At 45.1% G+C, this 16,241-nt stretch overlaps 1 protein-coding gene across 3 annotated transcripts in view; it reads right to left on the bottom strand.

Moving 5' to 3' along the window:
• Positions 1-16,241, bottom strand: part of INPP4B (inositol polyphosphate-4-phosphatase type II B) — a 2,522,842-nt gene that overhangs the window by 619,070 nt on the left and 1,887,531 nt on the right. For all 3 annotated transcript variants that reach the window (XM_069242568.1, XM_069242569.1, XM_069242570.1), the window contains one exon: positions 9,548-9,656. In XM_069242568.1, coding sequence (XP_069098669.1) covers positions 9,548-9,656 — 109 coding nt within the window. The remainder of the gene's footprint in view (positions 1-9,547; positions 9,657-16,241) is intronic.

Here is a 16,241-nt window from a genome sequence, read left to right as displayed (position 1 = left end):
GCCTTCATCACGTCTGCTCTGCCGACACCAAGAAACCCTCCTCACCGGGTGGGCGCCCGGCAAAATCAGACTGGGCTGGACCCTTGTTTCTGGCGTGCAGGCACACAGGCTGCACGTAATTCCTGTCGGGACCCAGCAAAACCACGGGGACCGTCTTAAGCGGGTGGTGCAAAATTTCACTGCACCACCCGCGGTCCTCTCCAGAGACCTACCCACCGGCCTGCGCCCCACAAATTAGAATTCTGGTGTGAGGGCAGTTGGAGGACAAGCAGAGCAGAGGAGCACCGGACTACAGGGAGACAGAGGCAAAGCGAGGCAAGGTGAGCAGGGGATTGAGGTATCGTGGGCAGCCTAGGGGGAGAGGTTCTTGGAGCGCTGAGGCTGTAGTCAGCCTTGGCTAAGCTTGCACCCCCAGAACCCAGCGGAGGCAGCCCAGCTAGTGCTGGGTGCAGCTTGCTAAGGCGCTGGTGAGCCTCACTCCCAACTCCCCTCAACCTCAGCCCCAACACCAGCAGATCACCCACCTGTTTTGTCTCCACCTAGTCAGTCTCTCCTGGCCCTCTGGACCCTGTACTCTCCTTGGCTTCCCCCAGGGCATTCAACATGCTGCTAGATAGCTGGACAACTAGCAGCACAACTAGCTGCACATAATCATAATGACCACGCAAGAGCTGCGGAGAACTAATACGACAGCTGAGCAATGTCCACCGTGCCCCCCCCGCCTTGTTCACCTTGCAGAAAACTAGGGGCAAACCCAGGGACATTAGGATGAGCCCAGGAAGGCTCTCATACCAACTTAATATGCCGCTCCTGCCACTATGCACCTGGAAAATATCAAACCTGTTATCCTTCCGCTGACAAACTGATCTGAAAGCAAGGTATTCAATGGCAAGACATATTTCCAACCGGACTTTCAATCTGAGGCCGCACAAGAGACTGTTGAAAACCCTCAGAAGGTAGTTCCAGGAGGAGACCTCATGGGTTTCATGCTCAATCAGTACACAACCACGGAGGCCCAGGGCATCTGGGCTGCAGGTGCTTGCAGTCCCAAACCTATGCAAAAATGAACTGCTTAATCATCATCAAAGCATAAAGGCGCAAAACGTATATTCAACAAAGGAAAACTGTCTGATTAGGAACAGCACCAAGGCAGTAACAATAAAACAGTGCAGACTAGCTCAAAAATCAGTTTTAGATTTTTTCAACAGGGCTCCAAAAAACCTCACTTCAGCTGAAGACTATCCTCCGTGCAAAAGCAATTCCTGTGCCAAGATAGGTGCTGAACAGTGCATAAAGAAACCCCAAGTTCCATCATAAAATGGGATGGTCCAGCTGAAGGACGAAAATATCATCAAAATATTGTCCAACAGTATTGTAGATAACACCCCACCAGTCATAAAGGATTACCTATGCCATGAGTATCAATTTCACTGTGGATGCAGCATGGCCACCCTGTCCAGGACCCCAAACGAGGAAACCCTTCAGCCAGATCAAAAAACACAGGAATACAGCACTTGCAGCCCTGCATCTTGCACCGTTCTACCATCACAGACTCCATCAGGAGATACCTGCCAACTTGGAAAGCCAACTTTCTACCCCAGGCCAGGACAGAAAGGACAATCTGACTCGAAGCACGAACCCACTATTGAGCGAGATGGCAGACTGAGGTTCAGCAATGAAAAAAAGGCACATAGATTCCTACAATAACCAACACTACTCACCCTACACCCTGAGCCAGTCGGATCCACCAAACACCCAGGAAAGAACAAGCATCTTGGAACTTCGAATGGATACACACCAATCAGGTTTGCTGGCATCAATCAACACCACTCTGACAACCGCAATAAACGTGCTCACCTGGCAATCAGACAAGCTTGAAATGCAACTAGATCTCATATATGCGTTAACAAAATCCATTAATAAACCGGAATCGAAATTCACAGCCTTAGAACAAAGAAGGTTAAACATCGACTCCGTAACATTGGGCAACATTTCATCTACAAGCGCATGTGCCTGCATGGCGATTGTGGACAAACTGTCATCTCTACCAGAAGTTCTGTCCTCCATGGTTATTGCATAGAAAATAGCCCTGAAAAGCGCCTGCATAGCCAGGCCATCAATGCTAGGCACAGCACAAACTAATTCCAAAGACCAGGCTCTAACGAAAGCACCAACCGAAGTGGTGCATACTCCCCAAACTACCACCTCACCCCTTACTCCGGCACACCAGCAGGACAATCATCTTAACCAGCCCTATTTCCCAGTCATAAGGGAAAACTTAGAAACGGATGAGACCCACACCCTCCAAAAACCTCTCTCACTTCCTCAAAGGGACACTGAAGCAGAGATATGCAGAAATGTAGACATACCTGACGATCTGAAAAGTAGACGCCACAATGGACGAGAGTGTTATCGAAGAAAGCGAAAAAGTGATTAAAAAAGGCAAAGTTCAAAACAAATAAGGCCTCACTACAGGCACAGCAAAACACGAAAAGTAAGATAGCACCACCAGGTTATCTTAGCATAAACCAAAAATCAAAATGGGACTAAATAATGGGAGGTTTTAGAGAAAACTAGAAAATGGTCCTGTGCATAGTACTCCCTTATAAATCACACAACAATGAATGCAAAGTTCCATAAAAAAACTGAATGATAATTAATCCCAGCATGGGAGAGACAAACAGTTCCCAGAGAAGATCCTAGATCAGGAACTAAAGTTCACACCTCATTACTGCTCAGAAGGGAGCCATGATATCCTGAACCGATCGAATCTACTGAGGTTATTTAAGGCATTACCAGAAGATTATATTATTAACTCTGATAATATTTTAAAGGTGGCGTTTAAGGTACCACCCGAACACAACAATTACAGAGAATCAACTATAATAACTTTAATCCTCCTGACATTGGCGGATCAGATACTGGCAAACAAGCCGGTCCTTGAAGAATGGGGCATTAAAGTAGCAACGCCTGGCCAGACCAAATACCCAATCCCACTCAAAAAAGAACACAGTGAGACACAGCAGCAAAAAAACAAAACCAGCAGTATCCTACAAGGGACAGGCTACTCCAAGGTAGCAGGGCAGCACACCAATTTCTCCATAGTTAGCACCTATTCGACTCCAACAAGCAGCACTAGAAAAGTACTCCAATCCCGAGGAAATGAAACCAACACCAACAAAATCCCCCCCATTCTCCCGGCATATCAGCCAGCAATATACCTAACAACGAAAGCACCATAGAGACCCTGCAGCTCCATCCGACACTTGCCTTGTGGAATGTGGCAGGCGTGACTAGACTTATGAAGTATGAGCAGGCATAACTGCTTTAAAAAAAGCTGATATAATATTCCTACAAGAAACATGGCTAATTTCGCCATTGACAATCCCGGGATTTCAAGAAATACAAAAAGTTGTAATTTAAAAAAATATATTCGGGAGACCGTCTGGCGGCCTCTCAATATATCTAAATGTCAATATTGACTTCACAGTCTGAGTGGTTCCCACACAAAATTAAATGTTACAGATAATTAGACAAGAAACTTCAACGCCAAAACAGCAAAAGTCAAAAATGTTAATGGTTAATCTTTATTTTAATAAATGTGGTTATGTCAGAGCAGAAAATATGGCACACCTAGTAAATATTCTGGACAGAATACTTTGTGATCACATTAGCTACCACGTTTTCATCTGCGGAGACTTTAACCTTAGGTCCCTGGGAGAGAGGCCAACTACTGAATAACTAGTATACAGGGCTACTCAATACTGCCACAATTTTCTCAGGTAACATAGTCTCTTCTCCTTTCAGCACTCAAAAAATACAAGTTTTCACACACAGTCAATCCCAAAAACATTTCAGGTTAAAAGCACCTTGGATTATATTTTTGTCTCAGAGGCAACCATTAACTGCCTGGTTTCATTTGAAATTTTACAAGTAAATGCCAGCGATCATCTCCGACTCATAGGGAACATCAAAACAGATATAAAATGCATGGAAGCACATATAAAATGCATGGAAAAAGTTAGTAGGAACTTCACAAGGAGAGGAAGAATCACATCTAATCAGGTGGATAAAATGGGGTCCAGTGGCAACCCAGCTATACAGCTCGTGGATGAAACTAAATGGCCTCACAATGCTGACAACGGCTGGTGATACACTTCAGGCTAATTGGTCAGACATCACCGACAATCTCTTACAACTTGCAGGATCATCACACATCCCCCAACAGAGCCTTAGTAAAACCCTCCCCCAACCGCCCATAATGGAAAGCAAACAGAGAGTTGGTAGATTGAGAGCACAACAAAACTAGGAATGCTGTCGAGAAAATAGCACTAACCATAAAACTACGGGAACATGTTAAACAACATAAACAGCTGATCTGGCTATTGAAACACAAACATGCGGAAAAGGAGGCCGTCCATATTTACTTCTTGTTGGGAAAGCACAATCATGCTGATTTATGGAGGTACATTAAAAACAAGGTGGGACAGAGCAATCCTCGAATTAATGCAATAAATGAAACAGAATGATAAAACATGTCAAGAAATTGTACACAGTAAACTCACTGATTTCCAACCATCAACTGCTTAAACCGGGCACATATGATACCCTGATGGCATGGGATTCTGCACCTGCATCAAGGGAAGTTTCCAACATCTTGCAAAATATGAGATCCTCAGGAGCCCCTGGTCCAAATGGCATCTAACACAAATCTTCAATGAAAACAAAGAGCTTTGGTCCCCGGCTTTGTGGGTGCTCTACTGTTAGTGTCTGGAATCAGAGTAAATAACCCCAGCCTGGAGAGGCTCCATTATGCACCCAATATTTTTAAAAGGGGACAGACACGACCCTGCTAACTATTGCCTTATCGCCCTATTAGACATCGAAGCAAAAGGCTTTGCCTCTGTCCTCTTGGATGAACTACAAAACTGGGCAGAGGACAATGGGGTAGTACCTCTCTGCCAAACTGGCTTTAGGGCAAAATCCGCAACCATAGATAACGTATTGGCTCTCTCATTTCTGATACATGAAGCAACTACTAAAAACACTCCTCCATTAATTACGTGCTTTGTAGATTATTGTGCAGCATTTGAGGCGGTGGACCGGAACCGGCTTTGGAGAAAGCTCCAAAACTGGGGAGTTCCAAGCAAACTACTAAGGGCAATAATTTTACTATACTCATCAACCTAGGTAAGAGTTAAGCTATCGAACACTGCTATTAGTAAGATCACCACCACCAGTGGGCTAAAGCAAGGTTATGTGCTCGAGCCTCTTCTATTTAATCTCTACACAGCAGACATGTCACAAACACTAAAACAAGCAAACCTGATACCACCAAAAATTGGGAACCTCAGACTCACCCTCCTGCAATATGCAGATGACTTCGTCTTGCTGAACCACTCAAAAACTGGCCTACAAAAAGCACTCACAGCTCTGTATGACTATAACATCACAAATAAAATGATGGCGAATCACTCAAAAACTACAGTAATAATCTTTGTTGGGCCGCAGAAACACCGGACCCTCAACTGGAAAATGGGGCAACTTAACATCTGCAGCACAGACACCTACAACTATCTGGGTGTCTGGCTATCGGGCAATGGAAAGACCAAAGCCTCGTCTTCATCACTTGAAGGCAAAAGCTGATTTCATAATAACTAGACTCAGTTAAACAAAACCACGGAAAGCCCGACCGCCAGACTAATCTTTCAAGTACTGAAAGCTTCTTTCTTACCAGCATTAAATTATGGCCATGAAGCATTCCCATGTCACCTTACTGCCCTGATAGAAAAGCTTCAAGTGAAAATCTATAAAAGAATATTCAAACTCCCTCAGTATCTAAGGAGTAACCTGATAAGATTAGAATTTGGGCTGGAAGGTCGAAACTGGGCACATATAGGGGCTTTCCTGAAATACTACCACAAATTAATTATGGCAGCTACTAATACTCTGAAATCATTTATTCGTTACATCTTTGAAACAAAGTCAAACCCATGGTTACAATATTTAACCACAGCATTAACAGGCCTACAAATCGATCAAGCCGTGCTGACAAAACTAGCACAGTCACAAATATCCATCAAGGCGATCCTGAAAAGACAGTCAAAAATCCTTTCCTGAGCCTGTGATCTGGGTAAAATGAATAACACAGCAGTACAAAGAGCGGTGGCGGCATCTTATAAAAGTGATACACAGCATCTGGCACCCCAGCCCTACTTAGCTTGCACAATCAGGAATGCCTGCATGACAAAAATTGCCTTTGCCAGACTGCTTGGCCTAAAAATAAAGAAACTGAATCTAAACTGGCGTTCCCTTACCAGTATAAACTGTTGCATACTTTGTGGCGATAAAAGAGAGACATATATCCATTTATTATGCTGCTGTCCGGCAGTGATGAATGCACAACGCACTTTACTATGACTTCTCTTCCTCCGCTATGGCATAAGATCTTGATCTGAGGCTACAACTTTGGTATTCACTCTAAAAGAGCCAGTAGAGCTGGCCAAATTTGGGAAATATATTTCAAAACTGCAAGCAAAATAAAATGAAAACTGCACGTCGAACTGACTTAACTTTTAAACTGTTTAACTGATATAAACAAATATCTTATTTTAAAGTATGACGCAAGGAATATACCAAGCCCTGTAATCTACTGCTGCACCGTTTATTTTCCTTTAACTTTATTAGGCCTCACTTTTAATGACTTTACAAACCAAGAAGTGCGATTATTGCTCAAACAGTGGCGCACTATTTGTATTTTTAGCTGATGTTTGTAACTTCTTACATTATATGTTCATTTTGCAAAGATTTTAAGTAATCACGCAATAAAGTTTGTTGTTGTTGAAGAGAAGAAATTGGCAAAATAAAAACATCTAGTCTCACAATGCCTGCCTTTATAGAGACAATCATCAGATACCATACCACAATGCTAGTCATAAACATCTGGTTCAGTCGGGTAGGATGTAGGTAAGTCCTCATGGCTTTTAAACATGAAAATGACTGCAGAAGTCTATGGCTGACTCAAAAGGCTCTCTCCAGCTGCAGGGGTGACTGCTGGCAGGAAGGGCTGATGAGGCAGCGCACGGAGTGGGGGAATTTAAAACAAAAAAACACAAAAAAACACTTAACTGCTGCGCCAAGCCGCACTGCCCACCTCGCCTTCACCACTCCCGCCACCTTGGTGCTTCTGCCTTCCTCCTCTCCTCCCCCAATCCAGATGCTTCTTTCATGCTGTTACACAGCTGAAGCAGAAGGCTGAAATTCCACACAGTGGGAGTGGGAGCCTGCACTTGGTCTCGACCCAGCTGTGAAACACAGACAGGTGGAGAGTTTTAAGTGTGCATGTCAGTTTGGCAGGCCTCAGACGGCCGGCCAAACCGACATACACACTTGGAGTGCACCTAGAACTCCTTGCCCTCTGGCCCTTGTGACGCAGAGAATGCTGGCCCTACTACCTCCTACCTAGGAGAAAAATAAAATTATAATTTAAATGCTTTTATTATCATTTTATTTTTCTGCTTCCTCCTTTCAGAAGGGGGGCGACGCTCCTCCGCCATGGCAGAGGGGAAGCCCCTGTCCAACTGTCAGTCTGTGTCCAAAGTCCCATATTTGAGCAAACTTCTGTAAAAGCAGTGACAAAATGACTACTAACTTTCATGAACTTCTCGTATTGGCTACATGACTGAATGTATGACCATGGCAACACCACAAAATAAAAAGCTGGATGGAGTGTTGAAACTTTTCAAACGCTCACCACTAGTGACAGATCTGGGTTTAATCCATCGTTATTTTGCTGGGGTGGTGTGGTGGGCAAACAAATGATGGATTAAACCCAGATCTCTGCAACTTGGGAGAATGTATGCATTGTTCAGCATTCTGCCCATCATCTGTTATTTTTACTTTCGTCACCCTAAGTGGGAAGGGTATGCCCAGACGTGGGTCCCATGCCCACTGAGCCATTGGATTAAAGCTAGCCTTGCCGATGAGGGGCATACCCCAAAACCGGCCTCAGGATGGTTGTTTCTGTCCAGGGAGGACCTGTCATGGCAGTATTGGGATGGACTGCTCCCCTATGGAGCAGGATCAAGACTAATTTGCACATGGCTGGGTCCAAACTGGGTCGTGTGGTCGGCACAAAAAGGTTGGATTAAACCCAGTTCTCTGTGACTGGGGTTGAATGTTTGCATTGTTCAGCATTTTGTACATCATCTGTTCTTTCTGAATTCATGACCAACTTGAGGGGTGAAAAACACTCTCGCTCATATCAGAAGGGATGTTCTAGACAAGGACATACTCACAGTGCTGGTGTAATTTTACCTCTCAGCAACCTACGATAGAGTCATCTACAAAATCATCATGACTAGGAATTAAAGCTAAATATGCACAACAGGCCTAGTGCTACGGTGATCTCAATCTTCTTATTCAGTGCAGTCAACAGACCAGGTGGGGCTGTGTTGTCATTTGTGAAATTAGCTTCTGGAGCACTCCATGAACCTGCACTGCTTCCTATTCAGTTATTAGCATAGAGATGGCTCCCATAAGAGGTGATTTGCCAACATAAAAACAAATTCCACACATCTTCCAACTGCACACAAAGCAACCTCTGGGGCTGGAGAAAGGACATGCAAGATACAGACCCTCAAAAAAAGTTTTCCTCTAAACTAACTGAGAGGCATAATTCACATGGTATTGGTGCTGTTCTGCTTAGACCACCGCAACTGTGTCCATGCACGTGCCCCAAAATAAGATGTTCAAAAATTACACAGGATTTGATTCAGGTTTCAGATTCTGTCTAAATCTGAAGGTAATGCAGCATCATAGGTGCTTTGAAATTCCTCCTTTGGGTCCCAGTGGATCAGAGAATCTAGTTGAGGACTCTTTGCCTCATTTACTATGCATACTTACAGTAGTTTTAGACAGTTGTTGCACTGGCATTTCTAGTGGCCTGGCACTGCCAAGTGGGTCAGCTTGAATGGACCAGTGTGTGGTGTGTTTTCTTTGTTCCATGCACTGAAAAGCCCATGCACGAGCCCTTTCAAGATGGCCTACCTAGCAGTGCCAGACTACCGACAGGCCAGTCCAACACTGCCCCCAAAAGCAGGTCACCAATTAAAAGCCACCCCAGCCCCTCAGTTCCTGCAGCACAAAATGTCAAATGTTTCATTTTCAAATTAAGACAACATAGGTGATACAGTCTCTCACAAAGCGCAATGACCAACAGCCCATTAGAATAATTTCCCCTGCAACATTTTATTGGAACCCCACGCTGCCCTCCCACATAAAAACTATGTCCTAGCGATATACCACGGACTCAGTGTTACCAAGAGGCCTGAAAGTTTTAATTATATAACGCATCGTTGCAAATTAAAATCGTTACATAATAAATGAAAAATATGTACTGTATCTTTGCTCAATGAAAGTACATTTTCAAGAACACAGCAAAAAAACACGTGACTACAAGTGTTGTGCACGTATATTTTGATAGACTGGTCATGGAAGGCATCGAAATCATCATTTAAACTTTTCAAAATAATATATGCGCACTTACTTTCTTTTTTCTGACTCAAATCTACTCAGAAGCCTCCGTAGACCGCCATTTTTAAAGCCCTGAAAATGGGCTGCTGGAGCTCCCACGGTGATGACATCATATACAGCATCTGGAAGAAGGATTGGAGAGGTAGCTGAAAAATGCATGCCTGCTCTGTCGCATACAAAAGAAGGGAATTAGTGTAACTAATTTGAAAGGAGTCCATATGAAGTAGAGTCCCAGAAGGGCTACAAAAAGTAATACGTTTTTTCTCAGAACCATCTGCACAACTAACCAACGTCTATCATTCATCCAACGTCTGGCTACAACTTAATTATATGGCGGCGCACAACAATATGTTTCAGCTGAAATACAAATTGGCCATTTGTGATTTTCGATTCAATTGAGTCACGAGTTGCCTAATTTGTAACGTTACTGGCGACCCAGCGGTAATTAATAATCCCGCTCAAAATGTACGGCGTAGACAGAAAGCAAAAGAGAAATTTAGAGAACATATTTCGTTAAGTGTTCATTGTTGTTTATTCAAGTTGGCTCTATTTTGGCTTTGATTGGTTTATAACCACCTACCACCCCAACCCTCCTCCTCCCCCCCTCCCGACCTTCAGTTACAAATGCAAATCAAGCACCTGGGCTGTTTTCTCCAGTGTGTACTTATTTATTTATAGACCGGAAAAGGCACACATAATGTGTGACGCGTCATGCACACACAGGCTACTTTATTTTTTATCCATAATATTCGGCTGCTTCAAATTGGGCAATATAAGCTTGTAGACAGTGTGATGAATAATATAACAGCGACGAATGCCTCACCGCTGCTGTGACTTTTGAGCTCGTTTTACTGAGAAGATTCTCTTTAATGTGATTCAAGCCCTAGGGTATTACCTCTTGCTCGGATCACATCCTGAAGACATTCACGTTTGAAATTCATTCGTCTTCCTAAGAGCTCACAGATTTCTAAGTGGCCATGGCTGTGCCGAATCTTTTCTTCTCCCGCCATACATGCTGTGCAAGTTCTTCCGGAGGAAGGTTTTCGGGTTGTTCACGGTGCTAGAAGATGGCCTGCTTAATAGAAGAGACCTGTAAAGCTGACTAGCAGTATTATGGGGGCGCTGGACCAGTAATCTTTTGGGGGCGCTTGTTTGAAACAACTTTTAAGTTTATTACCCGTATTTTGATAATTCAAGACCTATGTTGCCTAACAATATTTATTTATATGATCTGTAAAAGTTAAGATACACAAATACACAGATATGAGCTAGAGATAAAGTTCACTTTCCCAGGGGAGACCCTGGGTCCAACAATTACCCACTTTGTCCATGCCTTACAACATGTCTGATGAATTGGTTTAAGCAACATAACATAACAAAACAAAATAAAATGATGGACGGAGTGATAAAACTTTTCAAATACTCACCCCCAGTCACAGATCTGGGTTTAATCCATTGTTATTTTGCTCGCCACGTCACCCCAGTTTGGACCTAGCCATATGCAAATCAGTTTTGGCCCTGTTCCCCATGGGAACAGTCCAGCCCGAACTGCCAGGCCAGGTCCTCCCTGTGCCACTGGATTCAAGCTAGCTGATGACCCTGAAACCGGCCCCAGGATGCTTGTTTCCGGTCCAGGGAGGACCTGGCTTGGCAGATCGGGCTGGACTGTTCCCATGAGGAACAGGGTCAAGACTGATTTGCATATGGCTGGGTCCAACCTGGGGTGGCACGGTGAGCAAAAGAACGATGGATTAAACCCAGATCTGTGACTGGAGGTGAGTGTTTGCATTGTTCAACACTCCGTCCATCATCCTTTTGTGTTGCTAATGATGAATTGGTTTAGCCACATTTTTGAGCAGTCGAAATAAAAAAGCACTGGCAAAGCCAACAGTTCTGGGTAGTGTCAGTTAGCCTTTTGCTTTTCAGTTCTTGTTTGGTCATGGTTTTGGCAAAAAAATATTGTTGGGGAACCAACCAGGCGCTTTATATATATATATTACAATATCTACTGGCGGTCACCAGTAGGTAGGTATAGTTAGGACCATGTTTCCATAAAAAAAGCGTTTTTTGACTTGCCCACATCTTTGGTACCGTTTGATGACTCTTCAAGAATTTTTCCCCAAAAATTAATCAGCTGCTGTCTGGAAAGTTTTGGGGTGATCCATCAAGCAAGGGCCAAGAAAAAGAGAGGGTCAAAAAAGGAGCATTTCCCATGTTAATTCCCATAGGGATTTTGAACAGCTATAGTGTCTAAACCACTGGATGGAATTACACCAAATTTGGCAGAAAGGTAGGTCTTGGTCCAGAAATCATCTTTCTTGTTATCTGGTGTAAATCCATTCAGTAGTTTTTGAAAAATTAAAGTAAATTCTAATACATATATATAGGGACGCAAACCCTCCCGATCTTGTGCTAAGAACAACAATAAAGTGTTTGCTGCCATCTTGGTATTCAGCTTCAGCCAAGTCCCAGAAAAAAAAAGTTAAAAGAAAAGGGGCCAGGGTAGGGACACCCTGAACCATTAGGCCCCCCACCCCTCTGGAGCTAAAAAGATTAAAAAAAAAAATTTTGGCACGAGATTCAGTGGATCTGGCGAAAAAAAAAAACAAGTGCACTTGATTATTCTGAAGCTCCTGGGTGGGCCAAGTCCTGGGGGCATTGCCTTTTTAATGTGGGGGGGCCGCCCAGCCCCCCAACCCTGGGGACCACCACCTCCCTGGGGCTTAAATCATATTCAATGCAGGGGCTACCCACCGCCCTGCAGCCTCGGGGATTGCCACATCCCTGGGGCTTAAATCATACTCAATGCGGGGGGCACCAGCTTTCCTGCAGCCCCAGGGATTGCCACCTCCTTGGGGCTGAAATCCAATTCAGTGTGGGGGGGATGTGCAGCCCCCCCCACAACCCTAAGAATCAGCACCTCCCTGGGGCAAATAGAATGGTGAAGAGGGGTCTGGGGTCCCCCTCGAGAAGCCATAGATGGCCCTGGGGATGCTACCCCTGGGGCTGACTCCAGTTATGTGCTGGGGTGCCAGCAGAGTTTTCACCTGTCTTCCGTGCATGCAAATATGTGCGTGGGGAAGACAGATGTAAACATTGCTTCCACAAACAGAAAGCTGATATTGTCATTGCAGTTCACACTCTAGCTGTTGGATATGAGTAAAAGGTACGAATTCATCCCATAAACCCCGTCCTGAACCCCATATATTGCAGCATAATCAGTAAGAATTTCCAACTCAAGGTACTGAAGGCTTTCTAGACACTGCGACCCTGTTATATGCCTTCGGGGGTGTGTCATGTATAATCCGTAGAAGTTGGCGTATGTTGAGGAAAGTACTGCAACCTGGTATAAATTCAGATTGATCATCGTGGACTCGTACACCGATCAAGGGCAGCAGCCTATTTGCAAGTGCCCTTCTTAGGACCTCACAGCTAAGGTTAAGGAGGGACAATGGGCAGTATGACTGTACATCTAGGGGATTACGTCCTGGTTTTGGAAGGACCACTATGAATGCCTCTTGTTGTGAGTCTGGGAGCTGGCCACACAGTCTGGCTTCATTAAACACCCCCAGGAGGGCGTGAGTGAGGAGGGCAGAAAATGTGGCATAGTATTCAACAGGCAGTCCGGAGTCTTATTCCTATCTATTCGGGCAACGGCTGTCCTGAACTCTTCCAGATGAAAGGGTTCCTCCAATTCAGCTTTCTGGAGTGGGGAAAAGGGGGTTAGTTGAAGTCCAGTTATGAAGCCTTTAAGCAGGTGGGGGGCATCCATAGCTTCATAAAGAGGGCAACAGTAGTTGTGGAATGCATAGTTAATATCAGCGTGCATAGAGGCCAATGAGCCATCGTCTCGTCTGATAGTTCCGATTGCGGTGTGCTGCTGTTTCTCCTTCATCAACCACACCAGTAGTCTCTCTGATCGGTCACCCTCAGCATGCAGCATAGTCAGTTGTTGTTTGTAGTCTCTTGTAGAATCTTCAACTGGCTCTCCATAAACATGAGAAAAACAGTCATGCAAGCCCTAATCATCAGCCGTCTCGCCTACGGCAACGCACTGTATGCAGGATCCACCACCGATCTCATGAGAAGGCATCAAACGATGCAGAATTCAGCGGCCAGATTGATCTTCAACCTGTCCAAATGGACCCACATCACCCAACATGTGAGAACCTTCACTGGCTCCCCATCCAGAAAAGATGTCTATTCAAACTACTGACACACACCTACAACCTACAAAGCCCTACATGACTTAAAATCAGCATACATGAACCACTGCTTTAACTTCCACCAACCATCCAGAAACCTCTGCTCCGCCTCCCTCTCCCTTGCACAGACACTGTGAATCCATGGTACCCACTACAGAGGCCGCTCCTTCTCCCACCTCGCCACCAAGTCTTAGAATGCCCTCCCTCTCCACCTCCGAACATCACCCTTGCAGACAGACTTTAGGAAGAGACTCAAGACATGGCTCTTCGACTAAGCCTAGCAACGCAGCACCTGGATACCTTAACAAGTAATTAGCCACACTCTACAAGTAGTGACTGATTGACAGTCATGTCAATCCCATGTCCTCTCCACCTCCCTATATTGTTCATATAAGCGTCGGAGATGCTTGACCCCTGTCTTCAAGGCAGCTTCTGCTTTCTCCAATGGGCGCACTTCCCTTTCTATTGTTAATGGTTCATTGTGTAGTGCTCACCAGAGCCTCCAGCTGGCAGTCATGCAAGGTCCTCGTACAACTACCTTGTCTGCGTCCCATTCTGTGGCTCAGAGAGCAGAGGATCCCTTGTTCAGGTCAAAGTATTGGGTGATACATGTGGAGAGGTTTTCATTGAAAGTGGGGTCTGGCAGTGCTTCAGTTTGCAGACACCAGGTAGGGATTTGTGCACGCGGTCTGCCCCATTGCGGGACTAATTGCAGCGGCAATGGTCCAAGAGCATGCAAGCCATGTACTCTGAGCGGATGACCAGTGGACCCAGTTGGTCGGTGCTAAGAACCAGATCAAGTCTGGTATGGAGGCTGTGAACCAGAAATAGAATGAATATGCATGGTCTGTCAGATGACCCATCGCCACACATCGTTTAGGTGTCTGTGCTAGCCAATTCTGGAACTGCTGCATCGTCCGAGCACTCACCGCACCCCTCAAGTGGGGGGAGTGGAGTGGTCCCAGATCATGTCTGGCACACAACTGAAATCCCTACCCCAGAGGCCTGATGCCACTAGATCAAGAAAGAGTGCAGGAGTGAGCATGTCAAAAAAGTCTATTTGACTGGAGTTTGGCGCATAAATCCACACAAGTGTCAGTTGCGCCCCACCTAGGTGGTCCCCCAGTACCACATGCCTATCCCACACATCTGCGCTATGACATTCCACAATGTATGTGGCTTAGAAATGGGGTCTCTAGTTGGCAGTGATTTGCATCCTGTCCAAGGAGGGACGCTCACTTTAGTCAGGGTAAGGGAGTGACACAGCTAAGATAACCCCTGCTCACTCGCTTGGTAACTTGGCGCGCACAGTCAGGCTTATCTCAGAGGCAATATGAAAAGTATTTGTACACACATACAGTAACAGTGAAAACACCATAGAAGTATTCCACACCAGTTTAAAAATAGGCAATATTTATCTGAGTAAAACAAAACTAAAACAAAAAAAATCCAACATGCATAAGCAAAGATATGACTTTCAAAAGATTAAATGTAATTACAGTTCCTTGAAATCAATGAAGCGCTTGACTGAGGCAAAGTACCTGAGATGCGTCAAAAACAAAGATGGTGCTGGCCGCAAGGAAGGTGATGCTAAGAAACAGCTGGAGATGAGTTGATTTCTTACTCTTTGCAGACTAGGTGATGCGTTGATTCCTTACTGCCACAGGGGAGGTGATGTGTTGTTTGCGGCACGAAGCGTTGGTTCCTTACTGTGGTGTTGATGAAGAGAATGGCGCCATGGGACGATGCGTCGATGGTGCGTCAAAAGCCAAGCCACGATGCGTCGATCTCACAGCGATGAAGCAGGTGTTGCATCGGAGTCAAGGCAGTGCATCACAACTATGGTGATGTGGTGTTTGAAAATCACAATGCGGGGTTCTTCTGACATGGTGCAATGGAAAGTTGGGGCCTCCTTTGAAAATCAGCATCAAGTGGGGATCACGCTCTGGTGCGGGCAGTGGTGATGCATCGAATCCTTACAGCGATGTGTTGGCGCAGAATGACGCTGTGAGTCGATGTGTGGATTTTCTTTTTATAGCACCAAAAACCTCCTTCAAGGGCCCAGTCTAGATCTAGCTCAACTCAAGCCCTTGGAGAAACTTGGAAAGCAGGATGTAGAAAGCAAAGTCCAGTCCTTTCAGTTCTAGGACCGAAGCAGCAAACGGCAGGCCAGCACAACAAAGCAACAGGTAGAGTGTCAGTCCCTCCTAAAACATCCAGCTCTTCTTCCTGGCAGAATGTCCTCAGTCCAGAAGTGTTCTAACTGTGTGGTTTCTGAGGTCCAGTACGTATAACCATTTCTGTCTTTGAATTAGGCAAACTTGAAAGAGAAGTCTTTCTAGTACACAAGACCCTGCCTTCGCCCCTAGACACACCCCAGGGAGTCGGAAATTGGTTTGTGTAAGGACAGGAACAACCCTATTCAGGTGCAAGTGTCAGTTCCTCCAACCACTGTAGCTCAGGAAATCCCATCAGGATATGCAGGGCACACCTCAGCTCCCT

This window comes from Pleurodeles waltl, chromosome 1_2 (assembly GCF_031143425.1).
Source record: "Pleurodeles waltl isolate 20211129_DDA chromosome 1_2, aPleWal1.hap1.20221129, whole genome shotgun sequence".
Lineage (NCBI taxonomy): Eukaryota > Metazoa > Chordata > Amphibia > Caudata > Salamandridae > Pleurodeles > Pleurodeles waltl.
Note: the sequence above shows the minus strand (reverse complement) of the source record. Positions and strands in the feature narration are given on the sequence as shown.